This window comes from Schistocerca cancellata, chromosome 2 (assembly GCF_023864275.1).
Source record: "Schistocerca cancellata isolate TAMUIC-IGC-003103 chromosome 2, iqSchCanc2.1, whole genome shotgun sequence".
In the NCBI taxonomy this organism is placed as follows: domain Eukaryota; kingdom Metazoa; phylum Arthropoda; class Insecta; order Orthoptera; family Acrididae; genus Schistocerca; species Schistocerca cancellata.
In genome coordinates, this window is record NC_064627.1 from 356,931,662 (window position 1) to 356,947,827 (window position 16,166).

General features: G+C 40.1%; 1 protein-coding gene across 1 annotated transcript in view; it reads left to right on the top strand.

The window, feature by feature from the left end:
• The window catches only part of LOC126161742 (rootletin), a 267,518-nt gene that overhangs the window by 233,321 nt on the left and 18,031 nt on the right, over positions 1-16,166 (top strand). Inside the window, exons 31-32 of the mRNA XM_049917782.1 lie at positions 2,918-3,013; positions 3,119-3,443. Of these exons, the coding sequence (XP_049773739.1) occupies positions 2,918-3,013; positions 3,119-3,412 (390 nt within the window). The 3' untranslated portion in view covers positions 3,413-3,443. The remainder of the gene's footprint in view (positions 1-2,917; positions 3,014-3,118; positions 3,444-16,166) is intronic.

The window sequence follows — 16,166 nt, forward strand, 5'->3', positions numbered from 1 at the left end:
GCTCCCGTGCAATGGACTTGCTGCACATTTCCAGATTGACCAACATGGTGACCGACTGCTTATCCAGAATATCTGGTGTTTCACAACCATTGAGTATGACAGAACTAGCAGTCACGCAGCAAGAAGACCCTGAACTACAAGCAATATTACACGATGACAAAACTTCAATAAAATTGCAACTGGTTGACATTCCAGGCGAAACTGGCGAGGTCTACTGCAATGTACTGCACAGCAGATCACAACCATATGTACCAACCGCATTCCACCAAATAGTGTTCAACAACCTCTATAACCTGTGTCACCCTGGAGTGTACGCAATGGTTTAGCTGGTGTCAGAGAGGTTTGTGTGGCTGGGCATGGACAGAGATTGTCGTCAGTGGAGTAGAGCTTGCCTGCACTGCCAGTTATGCAAAGCTGCCCACCACATGCATGTTCCAATAGGGGAGGTCCCATATGGCAGTGTGCATTTCGCTCATGTTCATATGGACATGGTAGGACCACTGCCTCCCTCAGACGGCCATCACTATTTAATGACAATGATCGACAGGTACATGCATTGGCCAGAAGCAGTACCTACGGATCACATTTCAGCAGAAATGCTAGCAGGAGCTTTCACGTCAACATGGCTCACCAGATTTGGTTGCCTTGTCCCTATTACAACCAACAGGGGGAGACAGTTTGAGTCTGAATTGTTCATGCTGGTAGCCAAGTTCTGCAGATACTCGCACCATAAGACCACAGCCTACCACCTGGCTAGTAATGGCACACTGGAAAGATGGCACCGCACTTTAAAGGCAGCACTGATGTGCCACAAGAACACATGAATGTCAGCACTGCCTATTGGTCTGAGGACTGTGTTCAAACCAGACATTGAGGCTTCACCAGCAGAGCTTGTATATGGAGAGTCACTGCATCTATTGGGTGAATTCGTTGACACCACACGGATATGCGACGTTAACTATCAACCACAATTCCTACATCATTTACATAAGACTGTGGACCGCATGGTACCAGTGAAAGCCACTAGTCATGGACAGCACACAATGTTCGTGCATAAGGATCTGGACACGTGCACGCCGTCAAACTGCCACTGCAACCACCCTACACTGGACCACACCTTTTGCTGCGCAGGAGTTTACATACCATGGACAGTCTCATTAATGGCAAACAAGCTATAATTTCAGTGATTAGAGTTAAGCCGGCATACGTGTTCAAAGAGGTGCTGACTACACTGCCAAAGAATTCGGGAGAGGAGAAGGAAGGGATACAATGCATCCTCCCATTCCACCACCACCTCATCCATGTCAAGACGAAGCAAAATTCACGACTCGCTCAGGAAGACACGTTCATTTTCTTGCCAGGTACAGAGAAGACTTACCATGCTCTGCTCTCACCAAGGGGGCTCCTACAGCGAATGCCGCACACTGACACCACAGTCAGTGCATACAATAGTCACTCACGTCAAAGTTTGTGCTTGAGTGCGAAATGAGGACAGAAGAATGCCATCCTTAAGCTGAATGTTTTTGCCACTCGGGGCGCAGCGACTCGCATGCAGCGACACGCCACATTTGCTCTTAGAATAGCAGAGCTACTACTGATTTTTACTCTTTGTTTTTTGTGGAGATTCTGTGAATTATGTTTTCATAGTAATGCTTGTACACTACTGCAAATGTGGAGAGTTAATAAATCTGTTTGAAGTTCCATCTAGTCTTTGATTGTACAGAATTTCAAGTGAGGGATTTTCTCACATAGTTTTACCTCCCATCAGACATTTTGGGTCATGCAGCTTTCAGTTTTTCTGCAACAAAGCCACCAGTTCCATGTAATTTAGTGAGAATTTTCACCTCTGCAGTGTGGTAATGAGGGGTCTATCATAGTAGAAGTGGTTGAAATCCTGTGCATTAACATGGGTACTCATCTCTCCTGATATCCGGACAATCTTAATGCATTCAGCTTGTGTTCACATCATCAGCTCTCATGTCACATGTACACCCACCCCAACCTCCCCCCCCCCCCAAATGCGCGCGTGCGCACACACACACACACACACACACACACACACACACACACCAGTCATAACTAGAATTAATAAAGCTATGCCAAATAAAGGCACCAGTGCTTGTTTTATCCTCAAATCTCCTCTTCTGTCCCTGGAAAAAATGGCACAATATAGAATTGTCCAAAGACAGTAGGAAATAATGTAAATAAGCACAAACTCGTTTTGTTTTTAGTAATATCCTGTTAAGTAACTGCTGTGGTATAACTATAGCTCTATAATAAAGACTACCCAACAGAAAGAGCTTTGCAATTCAGTTTTGAAACACACAAATTATTGACATACACTATTGTGGAGTATAATGTTGTCCATAAGGGCTCTTTTTTTAATTCATTGTGCACATTTAAGCTAACAGTCTCTTGGGAATGATGTCATTCCTTGAAATTTTTGAGACTGTAGTGCCCACCCATTTGGGAGGAAGGCAATTCAAATCCCTGTGTGGCTGTCCAAGCTTCAGTTTTCTGTGGTTTTCCTAAATTAATTAAGGCAAATGCCAGGATGGTTCCTTTGAACAGGACATAAGATTTCCTGCTCCATTCATTCGCAATTCACACTTGTACTCTGCCTCTAATGACTTCATTGTCAACAGGATGTTGCACACTAATATTCCTCCTTCACTTCCTTTTAATTCCTTTTTAAAATTACAATTTTAAAAATAGAGTATTTCAATATACTGAATGATAAGATGTTGTTATTACTGTGTTTGTATACATTCACAAAGAACTGGGGAGGAGGAGGGATGAGATGACAGGTCCGTTATGCTCTGACGAATGCAGTGTAATTAATACATCTAATATATGGAGAAAAATAAATGAATGGAGATATATGACTTTTGAATAATACATTACTGAAATCTTATAGCTGGAAAGAGTGAGGGCAGCACAGCTACAAGCAGAACGCCTGTTGGAAGCTCGGGAGCAGTCTCACCGGCAGCAGGTGCTTCGTCTTGAAAATCAGGTAAAACTAGCATGACATTTGTTCTGACGAATACAGTTAAATTTGGAAAATTGCTATATTTGTTTGGAACAGCTCATATTTTGAGTAGCAAAGTACATGTTTTAGATCCAATTATTGCGGGAGCAGCTGGCACAAGAAGTGAAGCGGCGGCAACTCTATGTACTACGGAGCTCAAGAACTGGTCGAGAAATGCAGCAGTTAAGACAGGCACTTGGAGATTCCTTACGCACAGTGGCACAGGATCCTGGGCTTGATGCTCTCCTGCTAGAGCATGAGACTCGAAAACTTGATACAACATTAGCATCTGCCACAGGCACTTCACCACAACCTCCAACCTCAACCCTTGCTCTTCCTCCACCATCATCACATCACTCATATTCTGATGGGCAACCAAAGTGACCTTAATGACTGTTGTAAATGAGATGCACAGGTAATATTTCTTATTAATTTATATCAAGTATTATGTATTATTAAATTTTGATAGCATTTTTGTAGCCTTTAATCCATTTTCAAAATCTTTCAAAAGCCATTGACTTTAGTCTGAAACTGGTTTGCGATTACAAACAGACCCTCCACATTAACCCTTGAGAGGGTGCGCTGATTTTTATAACACGAGCAGGCGTGCAGCATACTGTGTACACATGTAAAGAATAGCTGTCTTTATGTTATGGTGGTAAACATGTAAGGGGAAAAGCATAGTTTAATCTTATTATTTATTTATTTATTTATTGTTCCGTAGATCCACTTAGTGAGTCAATCACAAGGATATGGAACGTGTCAAATTGTACAGGTTTCAATTTAAACTTACAGTAAATGCAAGGGCAATTCAATGACAAATTGTACATAGTTTAAGTAAGACATACTATAAATACAGTAACAGATACAATGTCAGCTAGATAACATAACAACCATTTAACAGAAAAAGGAGTTTCAAATAAAGGTTAAGGATAAGAGCACAAAGTTAAATCAGATATTAGGCCTACAAGAGTAAATACATTTATAGCCAATCTGTTGTTACAAAAAGTGTGCTAATGCCCAAATGCACAATAAAATCAATTGAACTACTTCTAGACACAATAAGTTTAGTGATGGCATACATTTTCTTTCAGATATTCATCCACAGTATAATAAGATTTCTCTGTCAGGTAATCTTTGAGAACTTGTTTAAATTGTGGCAGTTCTGTATGAACACATTTGATATGTAGTGGTAGAGAATTGAACAGCTTAATGCTGGAGTAGTAAACTCCTTTTTGTACCAAAGTGAGACGTTTCATTTCGAAATGTAGATTGTTTTTGTTTCTGGTGTTATAACCATGGAATTTACTGTTGTCTTGGTAGATGGAATAATTTTTGCACACAAAGGTCAGCAAGGAAAAAATATACTGTGAGGCAGTTGTTAGGATACCTATCTTCCGAAACAAGTGCCTGCAAGAGTGTCTTTGATGGACCCCACACATTATTCTGACTGCTTTTTTTTTGGATGGTGAAAACTTTTTTTGCAAGTGGTTGGTTCCCCCAGAATATGATAGCATATGACATCAGTGAGTGGAAGTAGCCAAAGTAGGCAACCTTAATAGTGTCAACTTCAGCCACTGAAGAAATTACCCGTAACGCAAATGTTGCCGAGCTAAGTTTTTTACACAGATGAAGAATGTGAACTGAACAATTACATTTACTGTCTATGTAAGCACCCAGGAATTTTGTATCTTCAACTTCCTGTATTGGTTGATCTCTACATTTTATGTTAATTTCATCGGGATTACTTTGTGATGTATGGAACCTCATGTAATGAGTTTTATCTGCGTTGAGTGAGAGACCATTTGAGGAGAACCAATTTAAGATGTCATTAAAAACAGTATTTGTAGTTTGTTCAAGATCATGATCAATCAAATCGTCAATGAGAATTGTGGTATCATCGGCAAACAGGGTAAATTTGCTGTTTGTCTCAGAACAAAGAGGAAGATCATTAATAAAGATGAGGAAAAGCAGTGGGCCCAAAACGGAGCCTTGAGGCACACCACATGTTATAGTGCCCCATTCAGACGAGGCAGGTTCCCCTGAAGAGCCATTTAGCATTACAGTCTGCTTCCGATCCTGTAGATATGATTGTAGCCACAAGCCAACAGTACCACCTAAACCATAGTATTCTGCCTTTTTCAAAAGAATTTGGTGGTTTACACAGTCAAAGGCTTTCGTAAGATCACAAAAAATACCCACTGGAAACTTTTTTTGTTAATGGCTTCCAAAACTTGGTTGCTGAAAGAGAATATTGCCTGTTCAGTACAAAGACCGGCACGAAAACCAAACTGATTTTTGCTTAAGATACTGTGGAAGTTGAGATGGACTACAATCCTCCTGTGCATGAGTTTTTCTAGAATTTTCGAGAAGGTAGTTAATAGGGATATTGGGCAATAGTTTGTAACAATGCTTTTATCACTTTTTTAAAGAGAGGAATCACTACAGCAAACTTAAGTCTGTCAGGGACAATCCCTTCTTGTAGGGATGCATTGTATATGTTGCATAAGACGGGATTAACAAATTTATAACAGTGTTTCAGTATTTTACTAGAAATATTGTCCACACCAGCAGAATTTTTATTTTTTAATGATCTAATTACTCTTATGACTTTGCTTACAGTAACTGGAGGTAAGGATAACTGTGGGATTATGTTGCTAATAGCTTTCTGTAGGAGGCACAATGATTCTTCCATAGAACCATTACAGCCTGTCTTCTCCTCTGCTGCTCTCAAAAAGTGGTTATTAAATATTTCTGCAACCAACTCAGGTTTCTTTATGATACTGTCCCCTGTTTTAATCTCTACCTGAGACTTGTTCCCTGTTGTCCTGCCAGTTTCCCTCTTTATTACATTCCATATAGTTTTAATTTTATTTTCTGAGCTTTCAATTTCTGATTTTATGCACATACTTTTAGATTTATTTATAACCTTCTTGAGAATGCTACAGTAAAGTTTGTAGTGTTGTCGTTTCTTTGGATCATTACAAGTCCTGAGAGAACTGTATAACATCCTCTTTGTTCTACAAGATGTTATTATCCCTGTAGTGATCCAAGACTTCTTGGCATTGCCTATATGACTATTTCTAACTACTTTTTTGGGAAAGATGGACTCAAATACAGACATGAATTCAATTAAAAATGAATTTTTATTCACATCTGTTTCCCTATAAACTGGGCTCCAATCTACCTCTTTTAGGCTGTCATTGAATTTTTTAAGGCCCTGTTCATTTATTATTCTAAAAGATTTCCAAGAATGCTCGGAACTGTTGCACTCACTGATATAATTGAGCCTAAGCAATTGACCACCATGATCAGAAAGGCCAAGGATTGGATGTACAGTGATCTCATTGCATTTAGACTTATCTATAAATATATTATCTATCAGACTTTTACTGTTAACAGTAACCCTAGTTGGGAAATCTACTATTGCCATCAGGTTATAAGACTCCATTAAATGTACTAAATCAGCTTTACTATTGCTCTCATTTAGGAAATCAACATTAAAGTCACCAGTAATTATCAAGTTCTTGGACTTTGAGTACAATATGGATAATAAAGAATCTAAGTGCTTAAGAAATACATTCAACTTCCCTGAGGGAGATCTATACAGTGCTAACACTACAGCCGTGAAGTCATTTACAGTAATGTCAACACCACATACTTCAATTTGTTGCTCTATACAGTGGCTCTTTAAATCTAATGCATTGTAAGATATGTTGTTTTTTACGTAAATTACCACTCCACCTTTTTCCATGATGGTTCTAGAGTAATGCGCTGCCTGACAGTAACCACTTAGCTGTAACCTTTCAATATCTTTCACATGATGTTCACTAAAACATAATACATCAGTATCTTTTATTCCTTGTGGTTCCTCTAACAGAACAGTAATGTCATTTACTTTATTACCAAGTCCTCCCACATTTTGGTAAAAAATCGTCATTTCTTTGGAATTAGAGACAGATGTAAACTTTTGCCTAAAAAATTATCTGTAGCTACAGACACAGTATTTTCATTACTAACAATTTCCTGAAACATTTGAGTTTGAAACCGAGTCTGACTTGATGGCTGGAGCCATTTAAGTGCGATTGGTTCCAACTTTGGGGTACATTTGTGGACTTCTTCCAATATTTTTGTTTTTAAGAGGGTACCTAATGCTTTTTTTCCTGATCTGTTCAGGTGCATACCGTGTCTTGTAAATAATTCTCATCCAAAACTGCTTATATCTACAACACAAGTATTGTTAAAATGCTTACACAATTTTGCTAACTTAGAGTTCATTTATGAGATAGCCTCATTTACACAGGACTGTGGAATTAAGTCATGTCTCTTTGGAATGTTCACAACAAATACATTAGACAGATGAAGCGCCGATATTTTCTTCCTGAGCGACTGTATGACATCATTCCCTTCGTTGCAGGCAACGTTGTTTGAGCCACCTATTATGATCACACACTCGTTTTTTACTTTTTCAGGTTCACACCCCGCTACACCTTCTTGAAGTTTAGCACCTGGCTTCACAATTCCACAAACATCGGCAGCATTAAAACTGCTTTTCACTATATCAGCCATGCCTCTACCATGACTATCAGCAAAAACGTGAAAACGATTTGTTGATGTTTCACTCACAGCAGACTGGATCACACCACTGCCACTTTCATTGCTGTTAACTGAACGTTGTGGCTTTGGAAGATCAAACCTAACCTTTTTCCGATAGTTTATCGGTACACTCTTCTTACGATTGTTTTCACTTTCTGTGAGACTATTACTAGAACAAAGTACATCAAAATTGTTTACATTCTCGATCCTCAAAACATTTGCTGTAGACGAAGTTTTAGTGCCGATTGTTTGACACTTGTTGTGTACTACCTTCCATTCTGATGATTTATCAGTGTCATTTTGCACCAACGTAGCCATGTTCTGGCAAAAGTTTTTGTCCTTCTTAATCTTAATTTAATTAAACAACAATAAAATAAACATACATAAATGTGGTGAAACACTGTGTAATTAGACAATAATGAAATAAACTTTTATTTTATCACTCTGTTGCCATGGACAGATGTTCCCCTTTAGTAATGACCCACTCGAAGTATTAAACAGTGCATTTGCATCAGGTCTCAACCAATTGCTTTTTCAGTTTCTCATTATCTCATAGACAACTGCCTCATTGTGGGACTGTGCTGCTAGCTCACAGTGTGGGTCATTCTTTTACATGGATCATATATTTTTTTGACCTAGCTCACTGTTTATTTTATATTACCACTGCTCTCTTGGACATATGACAACACAGTTTATCGCTGAGTTAGCTGAATCAATAATGAAGGAATGGGTATGGGCTTTAATTGCAAAACAACAGTGGAACAGTGCAAAACAATTTTATTTTTGTTTGGTGCACTTTATACATAGGTGCGCCTGCTCGAGGGTTAAGATAATTTTTGTGGTGAAAAACCTGTAGACATCTATTGCTGTTTGCTACAGGGATACTAAACATGCAACATGCAGTTCTATTATAGCATTAAATCTTTGGGGAAGGCTTTCCACTAATTTTTGGTGTTTGTTGGATTCAGGTCATGGCTTTGATCAGGCTAATGATGTATATCAGCTTGATTTCTTTCAAACCTCAGTGTAGTGTTCCTCCTTGCTCTATGGATAGTAGATGATACAAAAAAGTTTCTAGCAGTTGCCACACTTGGGGAGGCATATTATGGTCTAAAAAGTTGTTTTTACTATTTACTTGAACCAAGACCATAAAAAAGAGCTGCAAACCATCAATGACAACCTACATCAAAATTCACTATAGACACCACACTTTCCAGGTCCACTCACACCCACCTAAGCGATTCTTCAATCCATAAAACATATAGACTATTCCACTATTGTTGGAGGAAGCAACTCATTGTGGAACATGGGCCTTCAGAATTTTGTGAGGAAGGCTCTTTACAAAGCACAATAGAAGGTCACCCACTGCACTTTGTTGATCACTTCTGTAACACTCTCACACTAACTAAACAAAGTGGGACAGAATTGCACAGCTCATCTTTGAATCTTTAGCATTCCTTCCATTAATACAACTAAGTAACAGTCCAGATAAATGAAAAATGGTCAAACTGATGAAACATGATTTTTGCATTCAACCTCTTTTGTGCATAAATTACACTTTCTAAAGATTCTCCCAATAAATTTCAGTCTGAGATCTATCTTTCTCATGACTAGATTTATGTGGGGCTGTAATCAAACGTTTTCAAATCGGTTGAGCTCTTTTGTTGGCTGGATTACATATATTTGTCAGGGTCAGTTGCCAATCTTGCCGTCTAACCCTGATTATGCACAATTCTTTGCATTGAGTAATAAGCTGTCATGTTCCTGTGTGTCATCTGTGAATAGTACCAAAGGGCTAAAGATTTTATCCACCAGATAATCTACATTACTAAACGGCTAACATGTGACACGATCCCAGCTTCAGGTTTCATATTCAGTGGCTTTCAAGGGCAACAGAAAGCTGATTTTCATATTTTTACATTTATTGAGTGAATTTAAAAATTTGAAATGCTGTCATAATCCACTCATCATTAATAGCTATAATTTCCACCCCTGGTAGCTGAATGGTCAGCATTACGGAATGTCATACCTAATGGCCCGGGTTCGATTCCCGGCTGGGTCAGAGATTTTCTCCGCTCATGGACTGGGTGTTGCGTTATCCTTATCATCATCATTTCATCCCCATCAACACACAAGTCACCAAAGTGGCGTCAACTCGAAATATCAAAATACTTGCACCAGGCGAATGGTCTACCCGATGGGAGGCCCTAGCCACATGGCATTTCCATTTCCATACCTAAAATGTTATGTTAAAGGTTTAAAACAATATGTCATATATTACAATTAGAAGTCCACCTGCTTAGCTGAGTGGTAACATGTTTGCCTACCATGCAGTGGGCCCGGGTTCGATTACCGGCCGGGTTGGAAATTTTCTCCGCTTATGGGCTGGGTGTTGTGTTGCCGTCATCATCATCATCATCATCATCATCATCATCATCATCATCATCACAGACTCACAAGTTTCCCAATGTGGCATCACCTGAAATAAGACTTGCAACTCGATGGCCAAACTTCCACTTCCCCAGGCGGGGCCCCCGGGCCTCCCGGCCATCAATGCCACACGATCATTTCATTTTTACAATTAGAAGCTGTGTATACCGTATTTACTTGAATCTAAGCCAAACCCGAAAAATGAGACTCAAAATCAAGGGAAAAAAAATTTCCCGAATCTAAGCTGCACCTGAAATTTGAGTCTCAAAATTCAAGGGGAGAGAAAAGTTTTAGACCGCACCTCCAAATAGAAAAAAAGTTGGTCCATTGTAACATGAGACACAATTTAGGTCGAATGGATGAAGATACAGCTACAGTAGTTTGATTCAAGACTTAAGCTTAGCAGTTAAGCTTTACCAGGTAGCCATTGCAATGCGCCAGGTGCTCTGTCTGTATTTATAAGGGTACCCTTCCTTTTTTACGTGCTTCGTCTGGTTTGAACTGATTGCTTATTTTGCTTTGATCTGATAAGTGCCGTTCTCTTTGTTATGGGTGTTTACGTCTCTCTAAGCTGAAAATGCATTATTGTACTGTGTCATTGATTGTTTGTCGCATTCTGATAATGAGTGGTTACGACCTGCCGCCGCTCGCAGCATGGCTTGCTTTTGTGCGCACTACTGCCACTTACAATTAAAAAAAGAGAGGAATAGTCTCATTAGCAAAACAATGGCAAGAGACTGCTATTTATTGTTACTTACACTGCTTGCTTTATTTGATAATGATCAACAAGAACCAAATAATAGACTGCGTGTGATAGAAGATGTTCTGAACGAAAGTTTAGCGAAAATTTTTCTCCATTTAGAAAGCTCTGCAGATGCCTCTTTTGTACATTACATTCTGTACAGAAATTAGAGTCATCTTAGATTTAAAAATCTAGTCAGCTGCTGTACTTCATTTCTGGCTGTATCACTATTCAGCAAAAAATAATACGAATATAAACATGACATGATATGTATAGTCTTCCACGTTTGCTATTGTCTCACTCTAGTTACGCAGTTTATTAGGCAGACAGGATTTAAATGAGATAGCAGCAAACACGAAAGAATACATGGCATAATGTTTACATTCGTATTATTCTTATGGTGAAGAGAATTATGCATATGGTTCATAATTCATAGAAGTTCCTATTAGCAACCATCTCTTGTCACAGGCAGGAAAAAATTCAGAACGTAGAGTTGGCCATATTGACATACATCCCAAACGGTCATTCCAGTCGGATGTTCATCGTAGATTTTTAGTGATGACTTCAAATGCAGAGTTTGTTGTTGTTGTTGTCTTCAGTCCGTAGACTGATTTGATGCAGCTCTCCATGCTTTTCTATCCTGTGCAATGCAGAGTAGCAGCATTTATAAAATAAGAATGAAAATAACTTACAAATTAAACGCTGAAATGTAAAACAAAATTTTATTAGGTTTGTAATATATCTTATACGAAATGTTTAAAATATCAGCCATGATTCTGAATCACTATCACTCGATTCTTTATTGCTCATTTCTTCATACAGAGCATCTTCCTCCGTACCATATAGTGCATTGGATATTGAACATTTTTTAAATGCTTGTTGCACAGCCTGATTTGGAACACACTTCCATGCATCATAAATCCATTGGTACACTTGCGACAAACTTGCACAATTTACATGTCCTGTTGGTGTCAGTTGTCTGTCGCTTTTCGAAAGCCAGACTGTGTTCATGCTTTTAAGCTTATCCTTAAATGGTTTATTCAGACAGATGTCAAGTGGTTGCAGAATTGACGTCATCTCACCTGAAATTACCGCCACGTCCATTTTGCTTTCCTCTAATTTTTGTTTTACTGCAGGTGTTATATGGCCTGCGTACGCATCTAATACCAACAGACTGCGCTAGGACGATGATTCCACACACTCCTAATCCATTCCAGCACCATGTCCTCCGAAAATCCGAAAACCACCCAGTTTCGTTTGCTGGTACAATTACAGTTTTTTGAAACACTTCCAATTTCGGTAGACTTTCGCTTGAAAACTATGAATGGGGGTAATTTATGTCCATCTGCTGTGCAGGCAAGCACGACGGACATCCACTGTTTTTCACTGGTGGATGTAAGAACGCTTAGGTCTTTCTTTCCTTTGGCGTCAACCGTATAATTTGACGGCAGGTCAAAATACACGGGAGTTTAGTCAGCATTTCCTATCTGACCAAGAACATATTGCTTTTCTGTGCACCGCCTAATTATCAAGCGCTGAAATTCCACAAGTTTTTCTTCATAATTTTTCGGCAGCTTCTGTGCAACTGAAGTTCGCCTCCGAAGTGAAAAACCCCAGCACTTAATAAACAGATCAATTTAGCTGCGACTAGCCTTAAAATTTTCGATTTTTTGCTCTCTAGCAATTTCATTGCCTTAATTTTTAAAATTTCGGCATTCACAGGCAGGAATTTGTGAAGCTCTTCCATAACAAATTCATTTAAAATCACTTCTAGTGCATAATATCGGCCACACTTTGGCCCACTAAATGCTTTTCTGCTACTTGAACATTCAAATAATTTCTCCCCCTGCAGTCGCTATCGCCTGACGTTACTCTCATCAATCCCGTATCACAGACCTGCAACACGATTATAACTTTATTCTGCAAAAGAAATAACTCCCTTCTTGAATTTGACACTATTATGAAAGCGATTGATTATGGTTCACTAACACCAAAAAGCAATTCACAAAATTCCAGAAAAGCAATAGGTGTCGCTACGTGAAATCTTAATGAGCCCCAGTGTATCAACTCGTGCAACAATCCTAAAGCCTTGTGCATTGTTGGTATTTTTATGTGAAGAAATTTGTTTTTGTTGCTATGAATATTTGAAAGGCTGCTACATTCGAAGATGGACAATACGGAATTTCTATTTACTTCGTTGGAGAATCTATGAAAATGCAGTGGTCGAAACTTAGGGCGGAGAAAAAAGCTCATCTTCTACCTTTCTTTTTAATTTATTTACTGACACAGAGGTTTTGGCGCCAGTATTTATCTTTGTGCCAGCAAAGCATGCCTGTGTAGCGCTACACAAATTCGATGGCAGAATTTAGTTGTGGCGGCACTTACCAACATTTTTCAGAACTTCCGCTTACTTTGCACTCGATTCTAAGCTGCAGGCGGTTTTTTGGATTACAAAAACTGGAAAAAAAGTGTGGCTTAGGTTCAAGTAAATAAGGTATGTCCTGAGGCATGGTGCGTAAATTACCCAGACTATTTTCATCCAGTATTTGAGAATGAGAGCACGTAGTGACTTTCAACAAACTTTACATATAATTTCAAACCGTCAACAAACTTTTTCTCGCTGACACCCCCACAAACTGGTCAAAGATAGAAAATTTATTACTGACTACATCTTTGCTGTTCATGCATGGGTGTGCATGTTTTTTAAAAAAAAATAGGGTGGAGCCCCATCACACCTGCACTGGCATGGTGACCATAACAAAAGTTGTACTGTCACTTATGGGTTTGTTAGTGCTTAATCGAGGAGTTCGTACGATGCGTCTGTGATGTCACGTGGGCCTTGCCGGCCGCTGTGGCCGAGCAGTTCTAGGTGCTTCAGTCCGGAACCATGCTGCTGCTACGGTCACAGGTTTGAATCCTGCCTCGGACATGGATGTGTGTGATGTCCTTAGGTTAGTTAGGTTTAAGTAGTTCTAAGTCTAGAGGACTGATGACTTCAGATGTTAAGTCCCATAGTGCTTAGAGCCATTTGAACCATCACCTGGGCCTATCAGGGGATAGAGTTGGTCGAATAGTAGTGGTTTTGAAGGGCAGAGGGGAAAAAGTGCCAAGGGAAACAAACCTCTGCGATAGTCAGGTCAGATTGTAAGGGCAGTAGCAGTCTCTTGCTGTCTGCAGCAGATCATGCAAGAGTCAGATTGCATTAAAATGCACTAATGATTTGGTATCATGTATTGGTACCTAGTATTGTTTATGTTGGAAATGTGTTATACTTCCCTGCAATTGCCAGTTCTTTTGACTGCGGCTCAGCTAGCAGTACTAGTCAGTGTCTGTTAGGCAGGGGCTCACTTTATTGTGTGTTTGCATGATAGACAAATAGTCCCTAAGGAGCAGTGTCTTTAGGCCCTTGTGTTTCCATCTTTAGCTTTGATCATAGTTCCCCAGATGTTGGATGTGAGGATTGACCGAGTGACCAGATTTTCTATACTGCTGTGTGGGTGTGGCATGTTTTTTGAATACCTCTGAGAGAGTCTTCAGATTGTATTTGTTGTGAAGAACCACTATACGAGTATGTCTGGTAGCATTGCTTATGATGCATAGAATTTTATTCTGTATTTTCTGAAGGCAGTCAGGGGTTGTAGCTGCTGCATATCCACAGGCAGAAGCTACATCATTAGTGGTCTAATCAGTGTCATGTACATGGGCCTAGACACCCTCCTACTACTCCTACTACTACTCCTGTTGAACATTGGGTATAGTTGTGTGAGCCTCGTGTTAACTCTGTTGGTCATGTATGAATGTGGTGCCCCAAAGTAAGCTTCCTCTCGAGTCAGATGCCGAGGTATCTGACTTTTGCACAGAAGCATATTTAGCACTTTTGTAGTGTTATCTGTCTACAGTCTTCATGTAAACAGAGTAAACTGAACTGCCTTGCACTTCTCAACATTTACTTTTTAATGCACCATCCAAGTGCTGTCTGTAGTCTGCTGATAATGTGCGATGGATTACAGCCTTGCACAAAGATGGCAGTGTCATTCGCATAGGTGGCTACCATCGTGCTGCGTGTTGTTGGGGTATTATCAATGCTTGGATATGTTATGCTGAGATTATTTGCTCTGAATGTGCATATTGAAACATCTGTTTGTGAGCAAGACAATGAGGAACCCAGCGTCTATGAGTTTGCGTATGAGGCCGTTGTGCCAGAGATGATAGAAGGCTTTTTTGATGTCTAAGAACACAGCCACAGTTGCTTTCTTCATGTTGTAGCCATGTGTTATGTACTCTACCACTCTTAGGAGTTGTGTTGTGGGGTGGTGATTCTGGAAACCGAATTGCTCCAGACACAGGGTATTATTGTCGATACTAAACCAAGTGCATCATTTTAGTATTACGTTCTCAACACCTTTCCTGAGCACGCTCAGCAGGCTGATGCCACAGTAATTTTGTGGGAGGGGGTGGTCTGTCCCTGCCTTCATGAACATCAGGACTTTGGCCACCTACCAATAGGCAAGGAAGTGTTGGTGTTGTAGGATGGCATTTGTGATGTGTGCAAGTTATTTATTAGCTTTAGCCATGAGCTCATGGAGGTCACAGCTCTGAATGCCATCATGACCATGGGATTTCCTAGGTGAGGATTGCTCAGTAGAGCGTGTAATTTCATGAATGATCGTGTGTCTGATTTCAGTGTCTGCTGGCTGGACTACAAGACGTGTAACCACCTGGTTAGTTTGAAATGTGAACTCTGGATTGGAAGACATCTTATTCAGTGTTAAAGACACTGCTAGTGTGGTGGTCATGAGCTCTGCTTGCTCCTCCGCAGAGTATGTGGGGCCGTCCGAACCCTGTAGCATTGGTATGTAGTGTTTTCCTGTTGTGAAATGTCGAGCTAGCTGCCATATGCCAAGATACATGGTATCGAGCCCAGCACGTTTTTGGTTCCATTGTGTGGCTTTAAACGTTCGTATTTTATTCCATATGATACCCTGGAGCCTGTTAATGTGCAGTTTATGCGGTGGGCACCTGGTGTTCTGCCAGTCTCTCCTGAGACGGTTTCTCAATGAGATAAGGTCTAGAATCTCTGGGAGCAGCGCCGTAGAGTGGTGTAGCTATTCATACTGTTTATCAAGACTGTACCAACTACCACAACCAACTAACTACTGTATCTGCACTACTAAGCAGACTGAATCCAACTCAAGGCCCTCAAGGGCTCAGTATTCATTTGCTGGGTATGGGCTGTGTGATCCTGGGGTTCCCGAGCTGCGGCTGGATGATCCCTGGGTTCCCGAGCTGGGGACTGGTATGCACTGCCAGGCCTCTTTTCACCGTAAGCTCTAGGCATGCTTCAGTGACCCGTGTGTGTGGCGTGTCAGG